This window comes from Coccinella septempunctata, chromosome 1 (assembly GCF_907165205.1).
Source record: "Coccinella septempunctata chromosome 1, icCocSept1.1, whole genome shotgun sequence".
Classification (NCBI taxonomy): Eukaryota; Metazoa; Arthropoda; class Insecta; order Coleoptera; family Coccinellidae; genus Coccinella; species Coccinella septempunctata.
In genome coordinates, this window is record NC_058189.1 from 2,194,962 (window position 1) to 2,211,625 (window position 16,664).

Here is a 16,664-nt window from a genome sequence, read left to right on the forward strand (position 1 = left end):
AAAAAATCACCTATACAAAACTTTCAAAATGACAAAGTTGAACAAAAATTCGAAAATGATTACTGAAATAGATCCTAATATGACACTAGACCGTTTGTTAGCTGAATTATAGCAAAGCAGTAGGAAAAACTCATCGATTCGATCATGTGGTTTTGTTTATAGGATATTTGGCTTGTTCGATATTTACGTGTTAATGAAAATGGATGAAACTTAGGATTGCCGAATTGTTCTCATTATTTTTTATTGACTTACACGATTTCTTGAAATGGCTCATTTCGATACCAACTGACAGAAGAGACTTAGGACACAAGTGTAAAAAATAGAATAACACTTCGAAACCTCACCAATAAAATTCGTCTGAATTATTCACGAATTTTTTCACAATGGGCATATATGCCCATGGTGATATATCACCATTTTCTTGTTCGAACATTCCAACAATCGTCTTAAAAATGGGATGAAATGGGGACACATCATAAAGCACTTTTTCAACATAACTAAAACATAAGCACTTTGAAAAAACTGCCTTGATTTTCTACATTTTTTTCGCCCTAAATTGCAAGATACAACAATTATGATTCTCTCAAAAGTGACTTGATGCATTTAATACGATAAACTTGGTACAGAACCATTCATTGTCCAGCCATTTGTTAATTTTTTTTTTCGTTTTTGCGATGCCGGAGTCAACTTCCACAGTACTTGAAATTCAAAGAAATTTTGTCGAACTTCTAGGGGTTGTATCTTAGCCATCTTGGATATTTTATATAGACAATTTTTGGTTAAACGACTTATTTTGATGAGATCTACCCTTTATAGCCATTTTAAGTTTTCATAATGAGCAGCACAGAATTACCTTCAGAATAAAACTAGCTAAATCTGTACCACATCTGTGGATCTTTTAAACATAGTTCAAACATCAAATTACCAGAAAACAGCGCCTTATACGAGAAAACATGAAGAATTATTATTATTATTCAATATTGATAAGAGAAGAGGCAGGAGTTCAAAAAGAATAATTACGATACAACCAAAATGAGAAATCAAGAAAAAAGAGAATGAGAATCACGACAATATAATAGGTTGAAATATTCATCAGGTAGCGTTCAACTTAGTTTCAAGAGTCGGGTTCTTTGAATTTTTTGGTATTTTTATACTACGTAATGGTCATAATGAGAAAACTGGAAGACTTGGGTGATATATATCTTGTGTTCGAAAAAGATTCATCAAATAAATGAAAAACTAATTCCGAGTTTCATTTCATTCGATAAAACCGTTTGTGTGAGAAATAAAAATAACATTTTTTATGGTTTTTCAACAGCCTGTATCTTTTTAACCGAGCCGATTCGGAAAAAATGGTATATATAGGAAAAAGTGTTTACTTTGACCTTAAGAATCTAGAGTCAAAGACTCACCCTATATATATTGTCACATCAAACTCATTTTCCACCAAAATTGGATTTGTCGGGTTTTGAAACTAGAGGATTCATACTGTAGTAGGAATATCCAGGTTTTTTTGACGCATAGTTGTAACTTGAACATCAATATAAGAAAATGAATGTTATATATTCACTCAACGAAGAAAAACAATCAAATCGTGTTTCTCGAAATGTGAGTTTATTCTTGTATTCAATCGAAATAAAGGCTTTTCATCGATGACAGATTTGAAATTTATTTATGTTCTTTTTGTCATGCTTTGTTGTCATTCCCATGAAGTTTTACATGCTCTAACTCTATAACGGAGAATCTTCGATAGGCAACATGGAATATTCAACAACAACAACTTCAGAACGGGAATACAATGAATTCCTAGAGAAAATACAATTTTTATCATATATACAAGGGAGTATACCATATATTTTGATGTCGCTACTAGAAGTTCATCACGATTTGGTGGTGAGGTATGGTTTCAACAATAATATTCTCTTTGATGGTGGCTGTCCATATTCATAATAGTGGCCATTCCAAATTAATGGGTTGAAAATGAAAATTTTGATAGGGAATTAGTTACTCTATAGGGTTTGTGTTGAAATTTTATTGATGTGGTCCATACGTTGTAAGAAATCCATGTGTGATTGGTGATTATTATTATTGAACTGAAGAAATTGATTTCCACGATAGTACGTATTTTCAACTGCGCCCACAATGGGGTAAAAATCAAATAGGTAATTCGGTTTTTTGTTTATCATGATATTGCCGCTAATCTATCTTATTACTTGATAGAAGGTGATATGTATAATGTTTCATAGCCTTCAAGGCTCAAAATGAGGAAAAATTTGGAAAATATATCCAAAATCGCCATAGTATCCGAGGGAAAATGCAGAAGCAAGAAATTTTATTCAGAGCGCATTCGCCATTTTGCAACATTTGCTGAAAACTGAAATTGTTCGAGATTTCATTCCAACATTTTTCAGTTACATGGGAAAATACTTTTTTCCATTTCTTTTCTATAATATGGTTTATGGAATGGCAGTCATGTTATATATGCGTCCATCAATGCGGAGGATTTATGGATTCCATCGTTTAACATTCAGGTAAATATCAAGAGTCCTAACTACGACATTATTTATTGTTTTGTCGAAGTGAGTCAAGATGTATATTTCTGCTTATTTTCTGTCCTGCCCCTTATAAGTGGCTCTTATGAATAATTCTTTGAAATTTGCTGTTTTAGTATACTGGGATCCCTTATGTTCAATCACTCCAGTGTGAAATTCTTCAGCTGGTTAATAATCAAGATGCCTCAACAACCTTTGCTTAGAACAGCTGTTGCATTCGTTTGCGGAAGAATTATAATATTCTTTTTTATTTCATATCTATATCATGTGGATAATACAGTGGGAATTACAATTTTCCAAAGGATTTGATGGTGGTAGAAATGACGGAAGTAATGTTTTACCAAGAAAACACTTGAAAAACGAGTAAAAATCTTATTTATTGTTAGAAGTTAAAACAATACTAATTTACATGATTTACGTCTAAATGCAGTATAAACCTACGTTTCTTTCACTAAAGTGTCAAGATGTTTTGCATATCCACTTCCAATTTTTATCATAGCTAAGGATGTGCCCAGGCCGCAAATGGTACATAGCGGTATATTCTTCGGAATAACACTCCTCAATATTGCCCAAATCAAAACTGAACCAAGTGAAAAAGTGACAGCTCCAAATGCACTAAAATAAATTATAGCAATTAACATCATATCGTTTGATGGAAAATTCACATAATAAAGAATTAATTACCTATACAAGATCCTCTCCTTCTGACTGAGAGTCCTCAGATGGGATCTATCGTAAAGATATAGTCCTGACCCCAACAAGGTATTCATCAACAAAATATTTGTAATATCTTTTCTGGGAAACACCCTGGAAATATGGTCATACCTAATTTTTCCTTCTTGCAAAGAAAACTGTTTCTTACCTCAAAACCAAAGAAGGATTCATAACGTTTATTGATAAAGCTGTGTAACTCAGGACTCCTTGAAATGGTACATAATAGTACAAGAGGGTCTGTGTGTTCAAAGGTTTCAGACCCAATTTTGAGACTACCGATTTTGTTGCTTTGGGACTCGACATGGTGTTCGAATATTCAGATACAAAAAATTATAATTACAGAAAGAAGTCGTAGCAAATCCAGAAAAATTAGGGAACCGTCACTATCATCACTTTTCTGTCAGCGGGTATTTTTTGACTATTTTCTATTCTATTTTAGGCTGAGCAGCGAGCATAAATTGAATATCGTTATCGACATTTGTTAGGTTAGAATAAAGAAATAGGGAATATTTGTTCTTTTAGTCTTTCGAAACAGACTCAGCTTTGTTTTTATTCGAAAGAATGATTTTATCAGCCCTATTACCAATATAGATTATGGAAATCCACATGTAGTTAAACTTTTCATGAATTTAGCTCTATTCATTAGCCCAAAAGCTCATTGGTGGAAAAAAATTCTGTTGAATGTTTATCTACATATCAGAAGATTTTTATATCAGTTTTGCCTTGAAGAAAATAAAAAGATCATCATTCTAAATCAAAAAGCCTTCCATATGAAGGAAAATACTCAATAAATTTATTTTTCCAGTAGCGCATCCGCCATTTCTTGAATTAAATATCAATCTTTATTGTTAAATATCATCATCATGCAGAAGCATTTGCTCTCTACCGGGTGAGTGTTTGATACATATTACAAGAGTTAACTCTGGAAGTCAAAAGAATCATTTTTTTTTACCATTTTTTCCGATTCGGCCTAGATAAAAAGATATAGCTATTTTAAGCTTCCATAATGAGCTATGCCACCCCTGGGAAAACAAAATTTCCTTCAGAATAATAAGCTAAATCCATCTCAGAGTTGCATTCAGCCAATATTTCGAATTTCATATTCATATTTTTCATTTTCGAATATCAAATTACTCGAAAACCAACCATTGTCCAAAATAATCAAATATTCATGAATGAGCATTAATTTACTTTTAAGTGTTAGGTGTTTGGAATTTCTGGTATTTTTATGATATTTAATGGTCATAAGGAAGAAACTGGAAGATGTGGGTGAAATTTTGTGTTCGGAGAAGATTCATCACATCAATGAAAAAATATATTCCGAAAATTATTCCATTCAATTCAATCATTTGGGATTTATGGCAATATTTTTTATGGATTTTCAAGGGCCTGTATATTTTCAACCTAGCCGAATTGGAAAAAATGGTAGGGGAAAAAAGTGTTTTTTTTAGCTCAGCAATCTTCTGTTATAATATAATGTATGTACAAGTTGAAAACTCATCATCCTGTCTCTTCTCCCTTAGGAAGCAACAAACATATGTTAACTGTTTCAACACTATCCTATCAGTTTGTTGCAAATTGATTAAAAATTTTAAGAAGCATTCTGGGAATCCCAATATTGAATATTTCATCTATCTTGAATTCCTGAATTACTTCAGGACTGGAATGGATCCCAGAGTTAGAAACCTTTAACATCGAATTCTTTATTGGCAAATCTCCTCTTTCCAGAACCCAATTAAACTAGAGGAGGCTAAGCGATCACTCTGTATCATCGCATTCACATTTCATTTCGTTTAATTCTGAATCTGAATGATCCGTGCAGTTCAGGCACTTCCACTAAGCGTGGAAGAGTGTTTATAACTCTCTCGCCGTGTTTATAATATGTGATTTTTTTCGGACGAAAAAAGTGGCTCTGTAATTCTGATGAAAAAGAGGTTCGTTGAAATGCTTCATTAATTGCGCAAATTACAGTTTTCTTTCGTTTCCGCAGATCGATTTAATAATTTCACTATTGATAAGTTTGTAGATTTAGGAAGAGAAAAGTCGTTGTTTATTGGTTTTGATTGTAAAACTTTCATTCGACATCCTCATTTCTTTCGAGGACATGATTCTACCGAGATTGATTCGAGTAGTTCTATTTTTATCGAGACAAATCATTGATCATTCTATAGGCGTTCATGAGTTCACATCAGACAACTTTTGGTCAATTTGAAATGTGCGTGTATGGTCTGAACAAGAAGATACAATAAATATATTTTTGTTTTTTGCTCTTTCTGTTTGCATTCCATCCCCATATTTAGATGTCAGTTATCGACTTCAAATAATGGATGATGGAAAATTCAGTGATTGATTTGATTAATGGGGTTATTTTGATCATTTCGGTTCATTATATCCTTACCTATCCAACGTTTCGGCATATTATTGAGGTCCAAACGTCTTTGAGGCCAACAAATGATGCACTGAATGGAATTCGGAGTTATTGTTAATTTTTTTCAATTTTCTTCGTTCTGGTCTTTTTCCTTTCGATATCATGGAAGCTCCAGAAAAAATAATTATTGAGAATAGAAAACATACTAGAGCTAGATCACATATCAAACAGATCGATTTGAATGAAGGAATTGTATTTGTGGGAGAAAAATATTTTTCAGCATATAGAAAATTTCGCTGTTGATAAACTCTTTGTTCGAATGCCTCTGAAAAGTAAATATGAATAAGATGAGTCTTAAGAATTTCGTTTGGTAAATAACACGGAGGAACCAAATATGTGAGATGAAATTAAACCGTTGAAATGAGTAATACACTTGAAATAATGCGGGCGCCCACTGCCTTAAAATTTTCAGATTTATTACTAGAAGTGTTGAGTGTTGCTCTTGCAGAGTATGTATCACATTTCCATCTACGGTTATTTTTATTGAGAGAAAAACTACTCTAACGGTGACTATCGAAAAATTTCCAAAAAGATGGAATCACTTAAATAATCGTCAAGACTGCATCGAGCTTCAAAAAATAGGGTACTTCGACCAAATGTTACTCTTTTTAAAAGATCCACAGATGTGTAGTGTCACAGATTTAGCTAGTTATTCTGAAGGTAATTTTGTTCTTACAGGGGTGGCACAGCTCATTGTAAAAATTCAAAATGGTATAGAAAAAAGTGTTTCTTTTGACCTCAAGATTCTACCGTTAAAATATCTTTCATCGAATTGTACAAATCAAATCGTTGTTGAAATATTTGTCGAAGACTGACTCTGTATTTATAGGTAGATATTAATATAAATTATTAATAATAATAATGTTTATTTAACATAAATAAACATGATGAGTTATAGAGGTTTTCAATTCTAGAATTTACAACCTGTGCGTAACTATAAATTTACATTTTCACTTTCTTTTAACCTGTGGGTATACACAACTAAACTTATTTTTCAGTCAACTAACGTAATAAACCTTATGATATGAAACAATACAAGTAAAAAATATTCCGAACAACTAACTATACCTCACAAATCGTGTATTGAGTGGGATGTCAATTCGTAAGTGTATCAACTCGGTTAAGTTTATCAACTCAGGTCAGTTCATAAATCGGGATATTATATTGTATACATATTTTGATTTTACAGATTGTTCCTTACTTTCTCGATGGGTTTATAGGTCTAACCTCAACCCCAGAGGCGTAGCAAGCTCTTGTGACACCCGGGGCGGAATTTCAACATGTCGCCCCCCAACCTTACATAACATTGTTGAGCCTTTTTTGTTTGTTAACAAAATTACAAGTTTTTATTTGAAGTGTTTGAAACATGGGCATAGAGGTGTGAAGGGCAACACGTAAAATATTATATTTGAATGAAAAAAATCAGTTTTTTGCACAAATTCAATAACTTATCAGCATCTTTTCTTTCAGAACTTCTTTTTTCTGACTTTGCTTTCTGCAAACTGAGAAATAGTCTCATCAAAGTCGATCCCTCTGGCTACACCATGCTCATTGGATAAAATAGCCAAGCAAGATAGTCGAGCTTGGCTCATAGTAGATCTGAGATAACTTTGGATAAGCTTTGTTTTGAAAAAACTCAGAAACACATAATGTAAGGTAAACTCCAAGTGCTAACGTTGAATTTGGAACAGAATCTGGAAGCTCATACTCGACATTAAACTGCAATAGTCTCAAAGAACTCCACTTTAGAGCTTCTTCTTCAGGAACGCTAGCCGAACTTTTAAAAACCTCCTCAGACGTGGGATTTCTTTCAAAATGTCTTCTGAAGACATTTCTTCATAACTCCAAACTAAACTGCCAACTAATTCTAGCAATTCAGTTTCTGAACTCTTCAGCAAGTTCTTGGTCTGCAAGATAGCACACCTGAGTGATATCACTTCCATGCCTTGGCAACGAGTGTTTATTTTTTGTTGAAACGTGTCAATGCACCCTAACATCGATCGTCCGATATCTTTTTCTCCGGCATAGATTTCCTTCTTCTGAAGGTTCTTCTTTTGGCGGTAGGAATTTTCATCTCGTCACAAATACCTTTCGCAAATTCCATTGCCTTTTCCACAAGAATTTCCCTGTTTTCAATCAAAAAGGCCATTAAACATCTCATTCTGATGAGGCACTTTTCTACACTGTAGGAATAAGTGTCGAAAAGTTCCTCATAAGAATGAGAAGTTTAAAAGCCTTTTTTCTTCTAGTGCACTATTCCATAGACTCAAATAGCACAAGAATGAGAAATCACATTCTGCAGTTAATAAAGTTTGAGCTGCTCTTCAAGTGTGGATAGTTTCTGAAGGGGTCACAAAGTTCCTCAATGCTATATCGGCAATCTTCTTGGAACTTTGGAATGCAGTCTTAACAGCTTCATACTGAGTACTCCACCTTGTCAGTCCTCCTGCTACTTCTCAACAGATCGACCTTCACTAAATTGCGAAAGTGTGCATATGTAGATTACCTAACTCTGCTCCTCATCCTATCACATTTAGAACTATCAAAACGCATGGGAAAACAAAACTCACCCAAATTGAGCTGCCAGCTGCCAGATCGAAGAGGTAGAATAATCTGGACCACTGATTCAATATTTTATTTCTGTACGATTATACGTACACCACGGCACCAATAACAAAGCTAGTCTAGATTACCACAAAGAAGCACAAGCAATAAACGAGTAAACGGCGCTTGCGTATTATTGCAGTCGAATTTAGGTACTGACGCAGACGCACTGAGGATGAATGACGAAATTAAACTACTGGAAGAGGCAGGCGCAGTGGAAACATAATGGGTCATAAATCACTCCACCCGGACACTCGCTGCTCCTACTCTATTCAGCCCTGACTACAAGTTTCCTTCTCGACGCCATCGTACTCTTTGCTCACTGTTCCGCTCCTCGCTTAGTAGCCATTTTCAAAGATTAACCTTCCTCTTTGCCATTTTACGATATCTATCCTAATAGATAATTGTACTTCACCCACAATTTTAGCGATCGTACGTAAACTATATCTAAAATCGATCCGACTTAGATGTACTTCTTTATTCTTTGCTAGGAAAATAAGCTCTAATCAAATATAAGCCTCTCAAGATACATTTTTGTCACCCCCACAGGGCTGGCACCCGGGGCGGTCCGCCCCCTCCGCACCCCCCTTCCTACGCCTCTGCTCAACCCTAATCTTCAGTTAAATAAATAAATATATAAATACAATGCGAGTCCCTTACTTAGAAAAATTCAGTGAATCACAGACAGTTTTTTGTTGTGAATATGCTCCAACACATAGATTAGTAGGAATTTTAAATTGAGTTTTTGATTGTAGAAAAATCTACCTTATACAAATTTGAGATATGACGCCATAGATCATTTTTTATGACTATATTCTAATTGGGAATATCAAGTAACAGTTAGAAAATGGAATTTCGAAAAGTATTTTTTTAATATTTATAATTTTCAATAAAAAATAATTTCAGAAAATATAATTCAAATTCGCCTTAATTGTCATTATAAGTCTCTCTAACCAGAGTTATTATTTGTAACATGTGTTTTTTACGATTCGGCTGTTGCAGTCTCCAGTTTCAAATTGGAATTTTGAAGAATATGCATATGTACCTAATTTTTGTATGGTAACATGAATATATTTAGTCCACCCAATGATTATGACTATGTAATACGTAGTAATTGAGTACTTAAATGAATGCATTTATTCAATCATACCTACTCGGAATAATATTATCAACTAGCAACCAGCTAGAGGTACACACAATGATAATTGCAAGTGAATGTAAATGCTTTCAATGCCAAGATACAGTTGAAAGTGAAAACTGTATTATATTCAATATGTTATAAATCTCATATTTCAATAACTATTACGTACAGTTGCAGACCTTATAATAATCAGCAGACCATTGGAGGCTTTGAAGTTCGAAGAATCGAAGATTACGGTTGTTGAACTAGAAATTATCCAGGTTCTTGAATGAGAAAGGAGCGATTTTTGACCCCAACTACTTTCTATATACGAGAATTTCATGACTATAAGAACTAGCCATTAGATTGCTTTGTTAAGGGATGCTGCTACACCTATAGTTTTGAGATTACCTTCTGGTTTGAAAAATAACTAATTTGTCTGATTCATATTCTTCTTGAATTTTATAGGATTAGAGTAATGAGGATTGTTAACTCATCATCTTCAATAAATATCTGATTGAGTAGGGAGCTCATTCAAAAAATTCGATTGAGCTTAATCTCCGAGATCTCTTATTTAAAATAGCAGCAGAAAATCACTGCAATCATGTATTGTTTATCATAAAAAGGTACTTCTGGTCTAATGCTCCCCAATCGTTTCAAAGAAAACCAGCCTGAATGTGTACAGAATACTGACTCATTTTTTAATATTTACATAATACAGGGTATTAGAATGAAGAGTGGTGTAATAAAATATTTAACTCTGATAAATGTATGTGGTTTTTGGAATACACGAAGCGAATGATGTTCTAGTCAAAATTTAACATTTTTCTTCAACCGTTTGATGGTCACCTCTAATATTACGTAATACAAGGTGTTTTACAAGTGCGTGGTGTAGCTTCAGATAGAACTTCGGTAAATTAAAAAAGATTTTTATAAATTGTACCATGCTTCCTTATGTTTTGTAGGGTGATTTGGCTAGTGTAGCATTGAATCATCTATAATTTGTGCGACATTTTTGCAGAACATGAAAATCAGGAATATTCTGGTTGTACCGACAGTGGTCTCATTTCAACTCTCACTCTTATCATTTAGTAGTCAGTTGTAGTCACTAATTGAAGCTGAAGAATGTTTCAGTACCTGTTAGTCGGGATTTTTGACAACAAGTCGAACCGACCGGCTTGTTTTGGAGTTCTCGACGAGACAAATTAAATACGAACTTGTAGATTGCTTGTTAAAGTATTGTTTAAAACAATTTTCCACCAGCAGCTTCTTTACAATTCCTTGATAAACAAAAGGTGAGACATCTATTTATTTTATATTATTTCAAGTCGACCAGAGTCAATCATTTCGAGAATCTTGGTCTCGTGTGGTTCACGATTTTTGAATCAAATTATTTTGTACATAGTTCTTTAATTTTTTAACGGAATTGAAATTGTTTGGGTTTATTTGAATAAAATAAAATTGGAATAGATGTGGTTAGTTAGAATTGCTGTTTTACGACAGTTTTCCTCTTTCATTGAATTCGACGGAATTCAGTGGCGGTTCTAGGAGCCATTTGGGGGGGGGGCATAATTTTATATTTGAAATTCTAGGTGATTTTTTAACTGACCTCATCTTTTTGGAAATTTTTCGATAGTCACCGTTAGAGGTCAAATTTCGACAGCGTATTTCCCAGAAAAATGATGGTAGATCTAAATATGACATATATTCTAAAAGAGAAACCTCTTCTATACGTGAATATCCGAAAAAATATTTTTCTCATTGGCGGAATTAGATAGTGAATGCTCAATTTCAATAACTCAATTGGTACTCGATTCATGAAAATTTATAAGTATTAATAATTTATATCAAGTATCAAATACTTAAATAACCACGGACATATTATTATACTTAGTCCAAATAGAATTATTCTCTAAAAAGAGTTTGATTAATGAGTCTGTTTGTTTATGTGAATAACAACACATAAATTAATGTCCTTTCAGGTAAAATAGGCCATTGTTTTTTGAAGAAGACACAGATCAACAAATATATGCAATGGTGATGAAAACCTCCATGTTTCATCTAATATAATTTTCGCATACGTCGTGACCTGAAATATAATGTTCTATTTTGGTCCATGAAACATTTTTATGCGTAATATTGGAATCATACAGTCTATTTATAAGTTCTCACTTCACGGATTGCCATTTCATCGAAGTTTCTATTTCTGAATACAAATAATTTTTTTTTTCAGCATATCTGCCATGAATCCTCCGGACGTTAATTTTCCATAGAATGACGATAGAGGTAATATTTCCAGTTATTCATATCCTCCTGAATAAGGATTGTATATAAATATATCATACCCTTAACAAATTTTTTGAGTACGGATCTGGCGTTATCGTTATAAGACGATAATGATAATGATAAAAGTCTCAATTTCTTCAGTGCCTTTGAAGAACATTTTCTTTGGAAGAAGGTTTATTAGAAAAATTAAGATATAACCAAATGATACACTGCGCAAAAAAATTAACGCACATTCTGAAAATCTCAATTTTAATGAAAGTTAACTCTACATTGACTTTATAACTTATTTTTTATGTTCTCTCGGGAAGATTTTGAACGAAACAAGACACATTAAATAGAAGAAAAATTCAGGATTTCTCCGAATCTTATGTGAAAGAAAAGAAATGAACAATTTTCAAAATACTGAAATACTGATAAGTGATTTAATACTTGGTATTTCCACCCCTTGCGTTAATTACAGCTCGGCAACGACGGTTCATACTCAAAATGAGTGATCTTAAAATGTTCTGATCTAATCCTTCCCAGATTTCTCCGAGTTGGATTCCCAAGTCATTAAGAGTAGCTGAGCTGGATGATTTTCTGAACTTCTCAGCCTTCTATTGAGGTTGTCCCAAACCTGCTCAATCGGATTGAGATCTGGACTTCTTGCTGGCCATTCCATTCGAGAGACTTCAACCTCTTCAAGGTACTCCTGAACGATGCGCGCACGATGGGGTATGGCATTATCGTCCGTAAAAATGAAATTTTCACCAATGTATGGGGCAAATGGCACTACATGCTCTTCAAGAAAGTTCCTTATATACTTATCAGCATTCATAGCTCCATTATCAACGACCACTAGGTCTGTGAGAGCAGTCAAAGATATTCCACCCCATACCATAATCGATCCTCCCCCGAAACCAGTAGTATTCAGGAAATTGCACTGAGCATATATTTCAATGGGACGTCTGTATACAAGGGAACGTCGATCACAATGGTAGAGGCAGAATCTAGACTCATCTGTGAAGAGAACTCTTTCCCAATCGGCCTCTTCCCAATGGATATGCTCTCTCGCAAAATCCAAATGCGCCCTTCGATGGGCTGGGGTAAGAGCTGAGCCTCTTGCCGCGACACGAGGCCTTAAATCATATTCTCTGAGGCGATTTCTTATTGTGCTAATTTGCACCTCATGAGTTTGCTCAATCTGAATTTGAAGGAGGCGAGCGGTTGCAAACCGTTGTCTCAACGAAGAAACTCTCAAGTAACGTTCTTGAATGGCAGTTGTTACCCGTGGTCTACCCTGTCCTAGTCTTCGGACATTCATACCTGTCTCCCTGAATCGCTGCAACATTCTGGACACACTTGTATGGCAAACTCCAAACCTTTCTGCAATTCTTGTGTATATCCACCCTTCTTCTCGCAAAACTACCGCTTGGGCACATTCCTCTTGGGTCAAATTGCGTGTTTCGCGTTGCATAGCGATCGAGTGTAGAAAATCAAACGAAAGAAAAACTATTGATCACTAGAATTGATCGAGAACAACTGATTTTAGAATGGAGCCAATACATTCAAAATCCGATAATATCATCTTTTTTTATTCCTGCTGGGAAAAAACATCTGTATTGAAGAAAACCGTTGAAAGTGGATAACACATGCATGCATAATTCTGATAAAAATACTTATCATTGAGAACACCTTCAGTTGTAGAATAAATTTGAGATTTCTTTAATGTGCGTTAATTTTTTTGCGCAGTGTAATTACTTGGTGCAAAAAAACTATAACGTCATTGAACAATTTTTCTTTTACCAGGAACTTGACACGATTATGCGTAAAAGTAGGCGATTTTTGCTTATGTAGGTACTTTAATTCGATGATTTGAACATTATCCCAGTTGTTAAATAACCTATAGTCAATGTCAGTTCAACATTAATTCATATCTTAAGTATACTGAAGAGATTTTTGTGATGAGGCTAAAAAACATTGATTCAGATAGTTATTTATTGGTTTCATTATATGTATAATGAAACTACAATAAATAAGTGGATACAATTTGAGAAGTTTTCATTTTTCTACGTATAAAAATAATCGTTGCAGATTTCATTGTTCAAAATGCCTTCATTGACTGCCTTGTGTAGATTGTTGTTGAATTTGGCACGCTTACTTACCATAAATTTTCCTCCAATTTCCCTAATGTTATCATCATTCTTTTTTCTGTCTTCGTACTTGATAGTACTTTTCCATTGAGATTATTCGCTATATAGTTAACATTGTACAGACTTCAATATGTTTTCCCTATTTCATACTCAACGGACAAGTATTGCTCAATACCACTATTGAACTTTTATCGACTGAAACAAATTACGTTCATATTTTAAGTAAAGTATTTGAGGAAATAGCATTGTTTTGTTAAATAATAGGTAGTTTGAGTAATAGGCTCACTATGTGAGTTGAAGAAGTGTACAGTCCAACGAATGTATGTGTTGATTTGAACATAGTTGTTTGGGAAGAACTTGTTCTTTAGGTTCAAGAAGTTTCGTCTGAAATTCATATGTTCCCATATCATAAGACGCACTGTTTTGTTAACATAAAGAAGTCCTGCATCGAAATGTTGTCTCACAGGATAATTTTCGAGATATAGAAAGGTAAGAGAGAAAAATTTCTGATTTTTCACTATTTCTGGAAAGTCTGCTTTCGACACGCGTATGTCCCAGGAAAATCATCCTAGATCTGGTTGCGATACATGGTCTGAAAGAACTACTCTTCTAGTAATAAGTCTCAAAATTTCATCCACCTCGGCGCAACCGTTCGGTCTTGACGAAGTTTCAACTGACCCTATCTTTTTGTGAAATATACGGCCCCGAATGTTGGCCTTGTGAAACTTTCATATACATTGCACTATGTGCAAGTCCCCATTTTGAATTCGGCTCATTTTTCAATTTATTAAAACAAGATGTAATAAATGACGTCGCGTATACTCGAATAGTTTGAATTAGACAGACGTGAGTGAAATTTATTGTTCGTTGTATCTCGTTCAATGATGTGAGAGATATTCAAAGTTTGAATTTCCTTGTGAGTGAAAGAGAAAAAATGGGATCTTCATCCTATGGAAGCTTCTTGTGGCCGATTTAGATTGAAGACGAGTTTGCTTCGAATTTCCTTTATTATGGTAAACTCAATTTCGAATTTGCTATATGCTTTATTTTCATTTTTATCAATGAAGTATCTGTGAAACAGAAGCTAATTTAAGAATTTTACGACACCTTCTGATAGACTGGATATTATTTATCCTTCGTTCAGGGTGTCCCAACTAAAAGACGCCATATCACCCTTAAACTAGTCGCACATATAATCTCTCACATCCCTTGTTTGGTCGTAGCAACACATAAATAAAATAGGTATCATAAATGAACGATATATCTCAGTCATTTCCAAATTTCGATTTCTGTGAATAGTAAAGGTGACCATATTATCTTGCTATACAGGCTACTACATGGTCTCTACACAGGGTGTTACCAAATAAGTGCGAAAGTTTTATGGGGTTTGAGAAAATTAAACGGGGTCTTTCATGTAAACTGAAACTCTTAGGGCTATTCTCGAAAAGTTTCACACTGTAGAAAATGGGAAATTTTTCTAGAAAGTGCTGAAGAGTTGAAGAAATGGTAATTTTCAGGGATGTTTTACTAGAAAGAAGGCTACTATAGAAATCAAAGTTGACAAAGTTGACAGCCACATACTAAATTTTTTCGATTCCATTCACAAGAATTCATGTATCTACTATACTCCATTCACTTTTATTTTAGCAGTCGGTTAGCCATGGAAATTTGACACATTTCACTCTGTATAGTACGAAAAGTTGGGGTTATGACGCTTGTCAAAACATTTTTGGGTTTTAAATCAACGCTATGTTGCCCGTTTTACGTAAATGTTTCTGTTATTATGTATTTTATCACAATATCGAATCTCTTCGGAAAATATGTGACGAACATAATTGAAGTTTATACAAACTGATTGAAGGCATACTAAATCCAGTTATTTGCATGGAAAATACAAGAGATCAGTATAATATCATAATATGCACAAGCTTGAGGAGAGTTAATGTTGGTTATCTTCTTTGGCTAAAGTTTGAATACGTTACATCAGTTGTAGATTTCAAAAATATTAACCCGACGATGAAATGCATATGATGCAGTGGTTGGGAATGGGTATCTCCCGAAGGAATTAACAGATAATTACAAGAATGTTAAATTCTTCAACAAAAATCATCTCGCATCATTATAAGTAAAAGAAATTAAAGGAAGTTTCAAGTCAAGATGAACATCACCTTTGAACAAAAATTTCACATGAATAAACAATTAACAGGACAACTGGCGCGTATTTGTGGCTGTTCATCTTAATGCATTGAGATAATAATCATAATTAGTTATTTATTGGTACCTTAAGACATTTACAATGTATAGGACAAGTCAAATGAAAAATAGAAAAATCAATTCTCGGGAACTTATTCTACGATGACATCAATCGAAAATCCTGTAGTAAACTTTTCGCATTAATTCACTCAAACATAAAATTCTCAAATGCCACCACTTTTTTGGGTCTCCCAATAGAAGAAATTTCTTTGTCATCCTCTTCATTCACAATCTTTCTGATTGTGGAAATATTGAGCTGAAATATAAGTCGTTTAGATTCAGATGAAACATTATATAAATTCTCTTACATTGAATATGTTCGCTACCGTATGACGTATTGTGGATTTTAGAATATCAGGGTACAACTATTTGAATGAGCGGAACTGAATTCTGAATAGCACTTCCTGAAACCCTGTCTCTTTTTTCAATCACTTTTGGCATTTTCGTAATAAAAATTGATATAAGTTGTGGAAACGGCGTTATGACATTAACGACATTTCATGAGTGCCAACCTTACTCCGTTCTAGTTACAAAAACTTATTAAAAAATTATTATTTCATGGCCAACCGACTGCT

At 33.9% G+C, this 16,664-nt stretch overlaps 3 protein-coding genes across 4 annotated transcripts in view; 2 read left to right on the forward strand and 1 right to left on the reverse strand.

Annotated features, from left to right (window-relative positions):
• The first annotated feature begins 1,686 nt into the window (after positions 1–1,686).
• On the forward strand, positions 1,687–2,961 carry LOC123320924. The gene is made up of 3 exons (XM_044908420.1): positions 1,687–1,898; positions 2,412–2,531; positions 2,669–2,961. The coding sequence occupies exons 1-3, from the start codon at positions 1,759–1,761 to the stop codon at positions 2,859–2,861; spliced, it is 453 nt and encodes a 150-aa protein (XP_044764355.1). The 5' UTR covers positions 1,687–1,758; the 3' UTR covers positions 2,862–2,961.
• On the reverse strand, positions 2,911–3,751 carry LOC123320915. The gene is made up of 3 exons (XM_044908408.1): positions 3,415–3,751; positions 3,237–3,359; positions 2,911–3,167 (listed from the first exon to the last, which is right to left on the reverse strand). The coding sequence occupies exons 1-3, from the start codon at positions 3,567–3,569 to the stop codon at positions 2,990–2,992; spliced, it is 456 nt and encodes a 151-aa protein (XP_044764343.1). The 5' UTR covers positions 3,570–3,751; the 3' UTR covers positions 2,911–2,989.
• A 1,324-nt stretch (positions 3,752–5,075) lies between these two features.
• The window catches only part of LOC123320883 (zinc transporter ZIP1-like), a 43,199-nt gene continuing 31,610 nt past the window's right edge, over positions 5,076–16,664 (forward strand). Inside the window, exons 1-2 of one of the 2 annotated variants that reach the window (XM_044908382.1) lie at positions 5,076–5,200; positions 11,652–11,704. The gene's annotated coding sequence lies outside the window, so the exon portion shown is untranslated. Of the gene's footprint in view, positions 5,201–11,651; positions 11,705–14,204; positions 14,326–16,664 lie in introns of those variants that run through there. The other variant, XM_044908389.1, reaches the window with a different exon arrangement.